Genomic DNA, 15,561 nt, shown 5'->3' with positions numbered 1-15,561 from the left:
GAGGAAGCTTTTCAAAGTGATTTTACTATTGTACATTCAGCCAGCAATGAATTTGTTCCATAGTTTGGCCAGCATTTCTTGTGCCAGTCTTTGTTAGGTAGCAATCTCAGGAGAGAGAAGTGACTATTGTTTCTCCTTGAGCCTCCTTCTCAGCTGAGGGTGGGGAGTGTGGCTGGTGTTCATTGCCCAGGGTCTTGCCTATTTTGATGTTTCCAAGTCTCTCACTCTGGTCGTTCAGTTGGGCTGTTCCCTTTCTATGTGAGAATCTAAACCGTTGCTCATGTGTGTGCTCTGTGGAGATTTCCTACCGTCCTGTGATCATTCATTTGTTGCTTAAGATTTTATTACTCTTTCTGTCCCTGTCTGGGTCTCTTGTTCTCCCTCTCTGTGTATGTGTGTGTGGTGTATGGGTGAGTGTGCAGATGTTCAGGGGTTTGTTCTCCCTCTACCCTGATGTCTGGGCAGTGATTTATCTACTGAGCCATCTTGCTAGACTGTGTTCTTCCCTCTACCCTGATGTCTGGGCAGTGATTTATCCACTGAGCCATCTTGCTAGACTGTGTTCTTTTGTCTTTAATGATACCCATCATAGTTTATTTTTCTGTTGCTGGGATAAAATACTCTGACAATACAACTTAAAGGAGAAAGGGTTCATGCTCGCTCATGGCTGCGGGTTCCCACCTGTTAGGACGAAAGAAGCGGAAGGAGGTACTTGAAGCACCTTCTCCTTAGCATCTACCACAAAGAGCGGTAAAGAAAAATTAAGAGCCCAGCTTGCTGTCCCACACACATAGCCTAGGCCCTAACGTGGAATTAAGAGGTGTCTCCAGCTATCAGTTAACATAGTCAAGACAATCCCCACAGCCACGTTCAAGGCCCATCACTCAGGTGATTTTAGAATTTGCCAAGTCTACAATGAACACTGGCCATGATGGTGTCTTGTTTCTTTTAACTGTCCTAACACAAATACTTAAGACATCTTTTGATTTGTATGTGTGAATGCATAACTGTATAAATCTAACTAGGGAGTTTACTTTATGTTTTTATTACTAATGGTTTATATAGTTTATTATATATAGTAAATATGTACTTCCTTAAATGTAAAGATTATCTGTGTAATGCAGTTAGTGTTTAGACCATGACTCTGTTTGCTTTGTCTTCTGTAGTCACATGTTAACAGTGATACTTGCCTTCCTTATTTCAGATATTTAATGAAATTGCTTTGACATGCCAAATATAATATTTATTAGCTTATGTAGATATTTTAAATAGTGTTGAGAAAATTCTTTTTAATACTTTTCAATTTGCAGTGCATACTGTATTTGTTTCAGATATCTATTACCAGTATGTAGTTTTTCTAATTTGTTCTATGAGTGTGATAGCAGTTTGCTCGATTAAAAAGTCATTGACTTCCAGAGCAAATCCCATTTCGCTTGGGTGCTGTGGAGTTCAATCTGTTTAATGTTTTTTGTTTTATGATTTTTATATTTGTTTTCAAAAACGGGATTAGATTTCTTTCTTAATGCACTATACTTATGTGAATTATTTACTGGCTTATGATATTTAATGTAATAACTAGTCAGATTTCATCCCTTACTTTCCAAGAGTTTTATGGACATTTGAAAAACTTACTGTAAAGAGTTTGTGCCCAAAGAACCTTTTGATCTAGGTAGATTCTTTTAAATGTATGCTAAAACATTTGCATAATTATAGATATAATCTGATCTCTATCTAAAATGCCAACTAAATTGTTTTATTGGAAACCAAACTTCACCAACATTTTAATTATTTGTAATGCAAAATAATACTTATATATAGTAACCTTTGTATTAAACAATACTTTTATATAAATAATTGGCATTCTATGTAGAAATGTAGGACCGTAGCTTTTTAGCAGAATTCACTGCTCAGAGTCAAGTGTCCAGTCCAGGACCTTGTGTTACATTCAGGTTTCATGTCTTTGGTTTGCTTTAATCTTGAGCATTTTCTCATGTTAGAAGTATTCAGCAAGGGCGTTCTGCTGTCTTATCAGTTACTTTGGGTCATAGCTATCTGAATGATAGTGTTTCTACTAGATCCAGGGTCAGCTTCCACTCATTTTTGTAACCCCCGCCCCTCCCATATTTGTAGATGTGTGAGAGAGTGCTAAACAGGTGCTTGAATGAAAAACAAAAAAAAACCAAGACACCTTTGCAGAGTTCTATTCGTTATGCCAAGTTTTACCCCGTACGGAGAAAGTCTTACCTGGGAATCTAACAGCTGAATGGCCAGCTTTGTATAATGCTGGATGAATATTCATGTGTCATTAACTCTAACCTATACATTTATTTATGTTCACCACATTTCGTTCCTCTGAAACAGAGGCACATTTTAGCTGATGGCTCTTCTAACTGATCTGAGCCATGTTTGAAGCCTTCCATTCACCTCATTCTAGGTAAAGCAAAAGGAAGAGCATCAGAAACCCCTGAGACTCAGTGACACACTGTGAAGTCATCTCGGTCAGTGCTGACAGCGTGTGATAGGGTGATGTTGGGCTGTTTGAAGGTGTCAGTGGCAGACTGTTGGGATTTGGAGGTGTAAGTTGAGTTGTAGAATCAGCAGTTCCTGGGTTGTCTAACCCCTCACAACAGACTGGGTATTGGTCTACTTCTGGCAGTCACATAATCATTGCTGTGAGGTAGTATAATCAGAGCCCCTTGATCTTCAAGCCCAGGTGACTGGAGCTCCGATGCTTCTCAGTGCAGCATAACTTATTTCACTTATCATTAAAACAAAACAAAAAATGAAAAAGGAACATTAACACTTCCTTTCTCTCTCAACAGGAGTGAAACCTCGATCGGGCTGGGCCATAGATCCCTTTGGTCATTCACCCACAATGGCTTATCTTCTAAAGCGTGCTGGATTTTCACACATGCTCATCCAGAGAGTCCATTATGCAATCAAAAAACACTTCTCTTTGCATAAAACGCTGGAGTTTTTCTGGAGACAGAATTGGGGTATGTAGAATCTGATGACAATTGGCGACTGCACTGACCGTGCTGTAAAGTCTCAGGGGCACTGAACTTACAGCAGTGTGGAGGTCTTAGTGACTTTTCTGTTGCTGTGATGAGACACCAAGACCAAGGCAACTTAAAAAAGGAAAGATTTGTTGGGGCTCATGGCTCCAGAGGATTGGAATCCATGACCCTCACGGTATGGACATGGCAGCAGGCAGGCTGACATGGCACTGGAGCAGGAGCCAAGAACTTAGGTGTTTAGGCATAATTACAAACAGAATGACCCTGGCTTTCAAAACCTCAAAGCTCAGCCTAGTGACGGACCTCCTCCTACACCACCACACGTCCTCCACCTCCTAATTCCTTCCCCCAAAGTTTCATCAAGTGGGATCAACATTCAAACAAATGAGCCGAGCCTAGGAGTCCACTTTCACTCAAAACACCACACCACAGAGGATTTTACTTATAGTACAGACCTTGAATATTAGACTGCTTTAAGATAGTTTTTGCTATAGAACAGTTATTTCCCATTGTATTTGTATCAAGATTCTTAGACATATCGGTACCAATTCACATTTGGAAAACTGTGAAGTTGGTTTTATGACCAACAGGAGCAAATGGATGTGTGCATTTAGTCCTGGGCCAGCTGCTGCTTTTACTCTCTCGGCTTTTTATAAGGATGACCGTTTCTATTCATCCGTGTAGTAAATATGGCGCATTCGATCAGTGGTTCTCCACCCTCTCAGTGCTGTGGCCCGTCAGTACAGTTCTGCAAGCTGTGGTAGCTCCCAGCCTTGACATTATTTTAGTTGCTACATCATAACTGTCATTTTGCTACTGTCATGAATCACAATGTAAATATTTCTGCAGAGAGAGGTTTGCCAAAGGGGCCCCGGCCCACAGCCTGAGAACCACTGGTCTAGTGGGAAAAGTATTGTTTTCTTAGAAAGTGAGCATGCCTTAGAACTCATGTCTCAGAGCTAGCTGGTGTTCCTTCCTTCTCTCTCTCTGTGTCCTATAAGAAATGTCCTTAGAATGGCATGGATTCTGTCCTCCCAGAGGTCCTCATCCTACCTATATGCACACAAATTAAGATAGAATTTACCTTCTTTTCTCTGGAGGACACTGCATATATGAGAGGTTATTTTTGAGACTATAATATGATTTCATTAAAATTATAAGTGAAACATTCCAGTCTTCCCCCTTTCTCCTTCCAGACCCTTCGATGTACCCTGCTAGCTCTCTTTCAAATCCATGGCCTCTTTTTACATTAATTGTTACTACATGCATATATGTATTAAATATATTTTCTGTATTCTTACTGTATTCATGTTTCAGGGCTGACCTTTTGCTATTAGATAACCAGTTGCTGTGTTCTTTCCTGGGGAAGCTTGTTTCTCCTGCTCTTGGCATTCCTTAGTCAAGTGTAATTCTTTGTGTAGTGTTTCGAAGCCTTTGGCCTTTTCCTATCTACTTTAGCATGTCCATCAGTGTCCTGTTCAGATCTCTTCTGGGCAGGCATGTTGGTTGGCTTTTATGGGTATAGCTTTTGACATCAGCAGGAGGCACAGCCTCAGCAAACTCCCTTGTCTTCTGGCTCTTACAGTCTTCCTACCTCTCTTCCCCAGTTGGTCCTGCTTTCCTTAACAGGTTTCTGAGTTATCCCGACCATGTACTCACATCAGGAGATTCGGAGCTTAGGAGTCTTCAGTCATAGAGATCCTGTGACTTTTGTCTTTCAGGGTTTAGGGTACCTCACTCAGTATAATCTTTTCTAGTTTCTAGATTTGTTGATTCTTTTGCTTTGTTTTGTTTTATTTCTTTGTATGTTTAAAGTTCTCTGGTTTTTATTATTATATTCATTGGCTGGATTTGCATTTGGTTTGTTCATGTTTTTCCATCTCTTTGAGTCACATCATAAGCCATTATGCTCTTTCTGATTTAAAAAAATTTACTGTAGGCATCTCGCACTGTCAGCCTCCTTCGTAGGGTGGTTTTCAGAGTGTCTCAAAGGTTTTGTTGTGTTTCACTTTCATTTAGTTCCAGCAAGATTTTTTTTCCTTTCTGACTCATTCCTCATTTAGTACTTAGTTATTTATTCTCCTTGAATTTGCTTATTTATTAATGATTTGTTTGCTGTCAGTTTTATTTCATTGTGTTCTCAAAGGATAAAAGGAGAGACTTCTACCTTATGGAATTTATAAAGATTTGTGTGTATGTGAGAGTGTGTGTCTGTGTGCACGCGCTCAACACATAAACATACACACATAATCACATGTGCATGCACACGTGCAAGATGTAGTCTCTGTTGGGGAAGCTGTGTGCTGCTGAGTAGAGTGTGTATTCTTTGCTGTTTGTGTGGGATATTCTGTAGATATCTGCTGTTGGGGCCGGCCAGCGGCTCACATGTCCGGGTTTGAGCCTGGAAGGCATCTTGGAACTGAAAAAAAAGAGGGAGCCTAGGCGGGTTGAGAAATAATGGAACCAAGACATGCTAGCCTGCTCAAGGTTCAAATGTTTAATGGCAGACACGCTTTTTAAAGGAGTGGGGAGGCCCATTCCCACCAATTCATCCTTGGAGCCTGGAACCAGCTGCAGGTGATGAAGTGCAGGATAGGGCATATAGTCTCCGGAATAGCTTTGGGGCCTCTAAGCAGGTAGCAGTATCTTGAAGAGGAACAGCAACAGTGGCAGAACAATAGAGTAATCTAGGGAGGAAGGCTCCACCCTAGGTAATCTCCTTAGTGGCAGCAAGGTCCAGTTCTGGCTCAGCCTGCTTCAGGCTTGTGGGAGGCTACAATCTGCAAGTCCATTTGCTGTGTGATACCAATAAATTCTGATTTTTTTGTTTAATTTTTGTTTGGATGACTAGTTTATTGGAGAAAGTGTATTGAAGTTACCTACTATTAATTGAGTAATGTTACTCTGTTTCTTTAAATCCAATAGTAGATATTTTAGGAAATTAGGTACCCCAGAGTTTGGTGTCTATTGGTTTCCCATAGTAATGTCTTTTTGATTAATTGTTCCCTTGACTGGAATGAAGTGTCCCTCTCTATCTCTGATTAACTTTACTTTGAAGTCTACTTAGCTGGCTATTCAGATAGCAATGCCTATTTGCTCTGTGGTTACATTTTACTGGAGAACTCTTGTCTGTCCTTTTACTCTGAGGTGGTTCCTATCTTTAAAACCCAGTTGTGTTTTTGCTTATAGGTAACAGATTTTGCTTATTAGTTTTTAAGATTTGTTATTATTTGTTTATGTATTTTATGTATATATCTACATACCAGAAGAGAGCATCAGACCCCACTGTGGATGGTTATGAGCCACCATGTGACTGCTGGGAATTAAACTCGGGTCCTGCAATGAGCAGCTAGTGTTCTTAACTGCTGAGTCATCTCTCCCACCCTAGATTTTGTTTATTGACCCATTCATTCAGTTTGTGCCTTTTGATTGGAGAACTGAGTCCATTAATATTTAATGTTAGTATTGAAATATGTATGTTAATTATGATCATGATATTGTTGATATTTGGTATTGTTTATGGTCTCATTTTTTTGTATTTTAATAATTGTAGCTTCATATTTCTTTTCACAGTCTCTCTGAGATGCTTGGTTTTCTCTTTGGCCTGAAATAATACTTCCTGATTTTTCTTTGCTTGGTTACTTGGATATATTTTTGTTTAAGCTGTTTATATCGTGGAAAGTTGTTTTGTTTGTTTGTTTGTTTTTTCTATGTTGTTTTCTTTTTCAATCATGGCAGATAGTTTTGCTGGGTATATTATTTTAGGTTGGCTATCATAGTCTTTTAGGACTTGGTTGCTTTTTTTTTTCTTTAGAGTCTTGGTTTTTAAAGTTTCTAATTATAAATCAGTTGTTATTCTAGTGAGTTTTTCTTTATATGTAACTTGTGTTTGTTTGTTTTTCCTCTCTTACATCTTTCAATATATTTTCTTAGTTATATATACTTAGTGTCTTAGCTATGATATGCCATGGGCACTTTCTTTTCTAATCTTCTATTTTAGATGTTCTCTGAGCTTCTGTTATCCCTGTAAGTGTGCTTTCCATTGGTTTGGACAGCTTTTCTTCTATGATCTTGTTGAAGATCTGGTCTGTGCCATTGACTTGGGATTCATCTTTCTCATCTACGCCTAATTGAAAGGCTTGTTTCTGTTTGTTTGTTTTGGTTTTTTGTTTTTAATAGTTTCCCACGCTTTCTTTGTTTTCCTTTCCTGTGTTTTACTTTATTTAACTCTGTATAGATTCTGTACTTATATTTGAGTCTTTATATTCTGTCTTTTGCTTGATTCATTCTTCCTGACAGGTTTTCCTTTGAGTTTCTTAGTTGAATTGTTGGGATCTCCAAATCTGTCTTCATTTCATCTTGAGTCTTCTTTGTTTGTATTTCCTGACTGATTTCTATTCCCAAGTCTGGGATTGTCCTTGTCAATTTTATCGTATATTCTGTTTCACATTTTCTTGATTACTACTCAGGCATTTATTTTCTTTAATCTTTTTCTCCTTAAGTTCATCGATCTTTGTGTGTGTGTGTGTATGTGATTTCTAAAAATTCCTTGAATTTTTAAATGAAGTTTATGATTTTTTTTTTTTTAAATCCTGACTCTTGGGATTCATCTATGTAATTCTTACAGATAAACATTTCTACAGGACTGGTAGGTCCTGAAGAGAAGAAATTGGCTTGATTTTTACTATTGCTTGTATTTTTGTGATGAGAAACAGTTGTGTGGACTTCCTTTGTTAGTTGAGTGTGTTCTGGACAGAGCAGCTTTGTCAGAAGAGAGGATATGTCAACAGTGTTGGACATAATGGTTGGGTATAGCTTGGTTGGAATGAAGTCAAATGGACAAAGAGGACCAGGCTGGTATAGAAACTGTGCTTCCTCATTCAAGGCTGAAGTTTGGAGGTAGATCTTGCTGGCATGAGAGTTTGTATATGATTTGGGAGACTCTTGTGTACTAGGGTATAGATAGGATGATCCTGGCTAATGTCTATAGCTCCTTTGTGGAGTAGGCAGGGGAGGCCAGAATAGGCTAGTTCATTGGTTGTGGGACCCAGGTTAGATCTGATGGATTTTGAAAAATACATGGATAGGAAAGTAAGGTGCTCTCACCAGGCTAGACCCTGGTATAGGAGGACGTAGGAACTCTAGTTACCAAGTGGGGTGATTGGAAGCTTTGCAGAAAGAATCAGTGGGTATTTACTGATAGGGTAGGTCCTAATATGAGTATAATGGTTGACTGTGGCAGGCATGAGGGTGTTCAAACCGGTTGGGTAAGGGATATGAGACTCCGTAGAAGCTTAGAGTTTGGTTACTGGGCAGGGGAGGGCATGAGTGGGACCTGAGATAGATCTGGCAGATTTTGGAAAAATCATGGTGTGGAAGTCAGGGGGTACTCATCAGCTAGACCCAGGAGGAGGATGTGGAAAGTCTACATCTGGGTACCCAGTGGGGTGTTTTATATTTGCTTTTATTTGTTGATTCTTTATTGTAGGGCATACCTTATATGAAATCCTTTATGATCCCCCTCTCCATCTCTCTAATCATCCTGAGTTGATTTATCTTTTTGTGGCAAAGAAATGTTAGCTTAGATTTGTGAGGACATTTGTGGGGAGGTAGAACTTAGTGTCGAATAGTTCCTGAAACTGAAGCCTCTGCTCCAGTGCCAGTGTGGTTGAGTCTGACTTCCATCTCTGCAGAGAATGTCCTTGCTGAAAGGCTGCAAAGAGGTCACTGACTACCTTACACTTGCTTTCCGAGTAATTCATCCACCAGTGTTTCAGAAAAAAAGTTGGTTTTGTATAAAAAAAAAAATAACTTTCCCATATGTGTTCCTTTGTTTCAATAAGGAACGTAATTAGTTATGTTATCTATTTATCTATCAACTATTGACCTGTAATTAGTTATGTTATCTATTTATCTATCTATCAACTATTGACCTATCATCTGTCTACCTCTACCTATCATCTATCTATATCTGTTTATATCTATTATCTATCATCTATCTACATCTATAGATTTTCCATCTCTAACATCATCTATCTTCAACATCTGTCATATCTATGTAGTCTATCATCTATATCTACATCTATCTATCTATCCATCCATCCATCATCTATCACCTATCTACAATCTCTCTCTCTCTCTCTCTCTCTCTCTCTCCATCTTTCTATCTATATTTAATTCTGGAAAACTCACCCAGCAGGGAGGCCCAGATCTCGAAGGGTATTTGTTATATCATGTATAGTTTAACCAAATACACCTTAATTTGAAAACCAATTAATTTGTAGAAGCTTTGCCTACACAATTGGTGTGTTTCAAGTTACTTTGAATTAGCAGTTGGTAAGAAATTATTGAATAGTTTTCTGTATTTACCATAGCTAGAAGATAATCTGTGTATAAAGAAATTACACTTTACTTGTAAACTTTACATGTAAAATTACATTTTAATGTAGTATAATATAGACACATCCAGGAGATTGAACTGTATAAAATTAGCTGCAGAGTGGAAGCTCTTTGGAAAGATGCTAGGTTCAGGTTATATCTTGGTCAAAGAAGAAAGTAGGGGTTATTTACCACCAGTTTTGGGACTCATGCTGGCCTGCTGGTATATCTGAAGTGTCAGTGACCATTTTCCTTTGATGTCAAGCTTAGGGGGCGTGTAGTTCATTGACACTTGCAGGGGACAGCACAGAAGTGCAGGTTTTGATTAGCTTAAAATTTTGACAAAGATGTGGTTAAAGCCTGTTAGGGCTTCTGGGGTAGGTTTGAGAATGTCACTCCCTGAAAGATGTTTTCAAATTAGGTGTAGCTTGTTTGTGTGTTTTGTTCTTAATGAACCAGTTATTTTCATTGTTTAGAAATATTTGCTGACTCCCATGTCCTTATTAAAGCAGCAATACCCATTGGAGCAACTGGAGATCCACACATATGTGAAAGGAGGGTGCTGCTAAAGCCTACCACATCCCCACAGTCCTCTAGTCTTCCTGGTAGTCTGCTTCTGCCCTGCACTGGGCAGTAGTCCCATGCTGAGACTGAGGTACTGACTAAAGCACATTCCTCTCTCAGTGGCTAGTATGGAATTTCCATACTAGTCTGGTTTGCTTTGATTTTTGAATTGGAAGGTCCTCTTTCTTTAGGCTCCCTTTGTGATGGAAAATACCGCCGACTCCCTCCCCTGGGACCAGCAGGAGAGACTCCATGGGCTTTCCAGTGTTGCTCTTTCTTTCCTGCCAGGGGAGCTAGCCTTCCTCCAGGGCTTTCCTCCCCTGCCCACCCTTCCTCCTTTGTTCCCTCAGACCCCCTCTTATACCTCTTCTCATCAAGCCTCCCTGGCTGACCTAACTGTCACAGTATGTCCCCAGGAACAGATGTAGCAGAAGCTGGCACCCCAGCAGTGACAAGGTCGAGATTTTGCACGAGCCAGCTGTAACTCTGACTTTGGCTCAGGTTGTGTGCTCCAGGTCAGCAATTGCTGGTTCACCAGGGACATTTCTATTTCAATTCTACTAGCTAGAAGAGAGGGGAGTGAGGGTGAGCTAGAGATCTTCCCGCAGCTGTGGCTGCGAAGTGCTTCTGGAGGATAAAAATGCCTGCTGATTTACGGCACAACTTGCAATTCCTAGATATGTATAAAACGATGGCATCTGGGTAGTTTTGGAAAGAAACAATTTCATGAGTGGAAATATGTTGACTTTCTATTTTAGATCTTGGATCTGCTACAGATATTTTGTGCCATATGATGCCCTTCTACAGCTACGACATCCCTCACACCTGTGGGCCTGATCCTAAAATATGCTGCCAGTTTGATTTTAAACGGCTTCCTGGAGGCAGATATGGCTGTCCCTGGGGAGTTCCTCCAGAAGCAATATCTCCTGGAAATGTCCAAAGCAGGTATTAAAATGTGTGTTTTATAAGACATCGAGTACACTGTGGCCACTCACTTCCCTGTTGTTGAAGGGCTGAATAAGTGGGTGTTGGCAGCCAGCATTATCCTCATTCAGGCCAGATCTAATGCAGCTTTGGAATGTCAGCACCTCTGTGCGTTATAGTTAAATGGCAAGTGAACAATGACAGATCAGTATACAATGGCTACCTTACAATACACTGTTATTGCTGTCTCCTTTGCACTCACTGTAAAAGCTTTCTACTGGGTTTGATTGACTCCATATACTTCTGTTGATAATAAGACTTTTGGTCCTCATTGTACGAAGTGGTAAGAAAAGCAGCTCAACTGCAAAAACACATTTATTAAAATGGAGCACATGAAGAGTATAATTATCTCTTACCTTAATAACAATTTCAGTAACGGTGAGTTGCACAGCTCGGATGAATACACATTTTTGTATCTTTCTGATGTTTTTGACTTACAGAAAACTTTAATTAGAATTATTTATACTTAAATACGTTTGAATAAAAATTGCAAGGATGGACCACTTCTTCAGAAAAAAAATGCAATAATGAAGGAAACGTCTCATTTCAAGTTACATAGAGTTTCTCATTTTGGTTCCTGTAAAGTTCAGTTACTACACTAAAGGTGAAAGATGTGTAATACATGGTGGTGTAATATAGAAATACCAAATTCTCCTAGAAAAACAATACATTTGAATAAATTGATAATTATGTAATATCATCTGTATTTAAAAGTTCTTTTAAACAGTTTAGTAAAGTAACAGTTCTGGGTTCTCTGGTATTTTTAGGAATATATATCAATTATGCATACATACACATGTATAATTAAATAGCTATAGGCTATGAGTTTGAGAGAGAGCAAGGAAGAGGTTACATGGGCATGGTTGAATAACTTTTTAAATAAGTAGATATGATAGTACATACTGTAGGTGTTATGAAGGATGCCAGGCATGATGGTGCTCATACTGTCTTCTCTCTGTGTGTAAACCACACATACAAGCTTGGGTTTATTTATTAGTCAACATTTTTATTATTTATTACTAGTATTATTACCTCAGCAATATAGTTGAGTGCTCATCTACAGTACATGTTTTATCTGCTCTTATATTTTATTTTAATTCCTTTTACTGGGGGAGGGAGTTTTGTTTCATTTTTCATGTGCATTTCAAATTAGAAGTAATAATTAAAAATAAATTTAGAAAATGTGGAGTTTAGGTAGTTGGTAATAAAGATTAATAACTATCTCGCCAAATGCTAATCTTAGAAAACTATGAATCATGTATTATTTGAAATCACTATGATTATATTTTACTCATCATGCTACTAAAACTAAGAATTATATATTATAAGAAATTACTATGAAGATAATTTGAAGCTATTAAATTATTGCTAAAAATTTGTATTTGCAAAGCAGTTTCAGAGAGTATAAATTTCAGAATGTCCATATGGGATTTTAAGTTTAATTAAATGTTATTTTTTCATAAAATAGCCCCTATTGATGTTCTTTGAGGTACTTTCATAAGTTTTATATTGGGAATTGAAATTTACTTTAGGATAATCTGTGAAGTGAAGATTGGAATACGAGGCGAGAAACATCTCTTGTCATTTAAACATGAGTTCCTCAAGCTTTGACTCTCCCCACCCTGAATGGCTCTGGCTTTATCTGCTTATTTAGTTTCATTTTGTGAGCCTGTTTTCTTGTTTTCTCAATGGTGTCCCAGTGTCCCCTCAAAGGGAGTTCCTCTAGAGCACTGACTCTGAAGTATAAAAGCTGTCGACATCAGCATGCCATGCTTGGCTGGCCTTTCAGGGTCATGGTTCAGAGCCCAAGAGGGTGGAAACCAGAATAGCAAATTCAGGTGCCAAGCAGGAGCCACTGACCAGGACAGTGTGACAGTGGCCAGGTTGTTGGTGGCAGCTGTACAGTGAGTGGCTGTTCCTTTGGAAGGAAAATATTAAAATTCTAGGAAAATTTTCTAAATATGCTTTTTCTAAATATGCTTTTCTAAATTTTCTAAATATGCTTTTTCCACGTTTTACCAGATTATTAGATTTTTGATTGTTAGAAAGTGGGATATTAAAATAGAGCAAAGGTCAGTATTGATATGTAGTTGAGAGACGTTACATCTTCACATATGAGATTATTGTAAAACATGGGCTGTCTGGTGTTTAATTGCTGTGGTAAGGAAGGGGATTCCAGGAAGACACTGGTATCTCAGTTGGCTATGACATCTCAAAGCTCATCTATTGGGAAACAATGTAACTTCCGTACAGTAAGAATTTGTAGCCATTTAAAACAGACAATAAATGATGGAGAAAACATGTCTTATAAATTTCACTTAACCTAATTTTTAAAAGGAATTAATAATTTTTTTTTTCATATAATACACCTTTGGTTTCTAAGCTGTCTTTTTCCTGAGCTGCTGTGTCAGCTTTTCCTGATATAATTTTTTTATATCTCCCCCTTCCCTTTCACAGGGCTCAGATGCTATTGGATCAGTACCGGAAAAAGTCAAAACTTTTCCGCACTAAAGTTCTTCTGGCTCCACTGGGAGACGATTTTCGGTTCAGTGAATACACAGAGTGGGATCTGCAGTGCAGGAACTACGAGCAACTGTTCAGTTACATGAACTCGCAGCCTCATATGAAAGTGAAGGTGAGGAGAGAGCCTTTCTGACGTTTCTGAAGTTGAGCCTCCATCCTTCACTGAAGACCACAGTATCTGCTGTCTCTGTCCTGTGTCCCTGGAACCTGCCCGTATTAACCACAAATGTAACTTTACCATACCCGGTTGGTGCCATTTCCAAAAGTCATCCTTTCCTCCTGTGTGTGAGGAAATGTCCTGCTTGGGGATTAGAGAAGCGTTCTTTTTATGGGATTTTAAAAACGGTACACCTACTAAGTCTCAGCCTCTCCTTCGGGATGTCTGCTTCATCTACAGCACGTAAAGGTTATTGGTTTTTCTGGCCGTTGCTCCTGTGCTTTACTGATGTGACTGGCTGTCAGGAATGAGCATTTCATGGGTTTGATAAATGTCTTGTGTTCAGAGACTTCACTTTCACGGTTTCCTAAGCGGGATGATTTTGAAAATAATCATCATTTGCGTGTGGGTTGTATTGTTTTTGTTTGTTTGAAGAGCAGGGATAGCTCCTTCTTTTCATGGGCTTGTCCCAGTGCTCAGGAGCTTAGGGCCACCCTTGCTCCAGATGTGTCCTTTAGCTTTTGTGGGAGCAAATCGCAGGTGGCATGTTTCAGCCATAACCTTAAAAAAGTAGCAGTAATTTAATAACAGGAATCTAAATGGGATGATATTTCTTCGGCCTTTAAAAAACACGTTTTACTTGAGACAAGTTTCAGACCTGACACATACATTGCATCTGGACAGAAAGACTTTTAAAATTTTGCTTCATATATACCTTGTAGATCCTATGTGAAGAAATCCACTATTATATTTATTAGAGTCACACATCCATCCACAGCACATAGAAGATCTGCAGTAGGAGGTGCTGTCTTTATGTAGAAAGTTTTAACAGTTCATAATGGATTATAATTTATGTGGTAAGAATTTAAGTTTATTAAGTAAATGTCTATAATATCAAATAAATGAATTTTTTAAAAAATAAAAAATGTATCCTAAATATTTACAGTTAAAAAATGTCAAGCATATGAAGTCTGTACCCTCAAAAGTAAAGCTCGTACATGATCAGAGAAGGGTATGTGAAGGTATCTTACTTTTCAAATACATCATTCATTCATTCATTCTTTCATTCATCCATTCATTCAGTGGACATGAGTGCGGAGGCCAGAGTCACACTAAGTACCTCCCTTGCTGGCTTTTCACCTTTTTTCACTTTATATCTGAGGCAGTGCCTAAGCTGGAGTTTGTGTACCTGGCTAGACGGCGTGAGTGTCCAATGAGTTCCGGAGCTCCTCCTGTCGCCACCTCTGTAGCGCTGGCTTATTTGGACCACCTGTGTCTGGCATTCTTTTTTTTTTTTTTTTTTTCGAGACAGGGTTTCTGGAACTCACTTTGTGGACCAGGCTGGCCTCCAACTCTGAAATCTGCCTGTCTCTGCCTCCCGAGTGCTGGGATTAAAGGCGTGTGCCACCACACCCAGCTGTGCCTGGCATTCTTATGTGCGCACTGCTGATCTGAACTCAGGTCCTCATGCTTTGCGGCAAGTGCTTTAGCCACTTAGCCATTTCTCCAGCCCTCTAAATGCATCTTATATATCCTACTTGACCCTAAAGAATTAGGTCATAATTTTGTCATCTTCCCATTTCTTCTTTTTTTATGCTCATTAAAGCAAGTTTAAAAATAATTTAATCAAATACCATATACATAGAGTTGTGCAACCTGTCAGTGTGCAGAGAATTTTTAAGCATCATCTAGAATCAAACTTAAGCCATCATCCACCCAAAACAATTTCTTGGTATAGTGCCACCCCCACCCCACCCCACCCCACCCTGCCCCCACATGCATGACACTCACGCACACACGCACGCATGCGCATACATGCAAGTAAAAGGTGCTCATGTTTTCCATATTAACCACTGTTTCTTCCTCATAAGAGTCTCTTTCTACTCCTTGATAGCCCCCTTTCTAGTTCCTTTTCCCTTTAGAGTCCACATATGAGAG

The 15,561-nt window shown here is 39.0% G+C and overlaps 1 protein-coding gene across 1 annotated transcript in view; it reads left to right on the top strand.

Annotated features, from left to right (window-relative positions):
• The window catches only part of Man2a1 (mannosidase alpha class 2A member 1), a 157,551-nt gene that overhangs the window by 56,553 nt on the left and 85,437 nt on the right, over positions 1-15,561 (top strand). The window contains exons 6-8 of the mRNA XM_021185720.3: positions 2,823-2,996; positions 10,718-10,904; positions 13,401-13,578. Of these exons, the coding sequence (XP_021041379.2) occupies positions 2,823-2,996; positions 10,718-10,904; positions 13,401-13,578 (539 nt within the window). The remainder of the gene's footprint in view (positions 1-2,822; positions 2,997-10,717; positions 10,905-13,400; positions 13,579-15,561) is intronic.

This window comes from Mus caroli, unplaced genomic scaffold, assembly GCF_978045245.1.
Source record: "Mus caroli unplaced genomic scaffold, Mus_caroli_1 scaffold_18, whole genome shotgun sequence".
In the NCBI taxonomy this organism is placed as follows: domain Eukaryota; kingdom Metazoa; phylum Chordata; class Mammalia; order Rodentia; family Muridae; genus Mus; species Mus caroli.
This window is presented reverse-complemented; position numbering and strand designations above follow the sequence as displayed.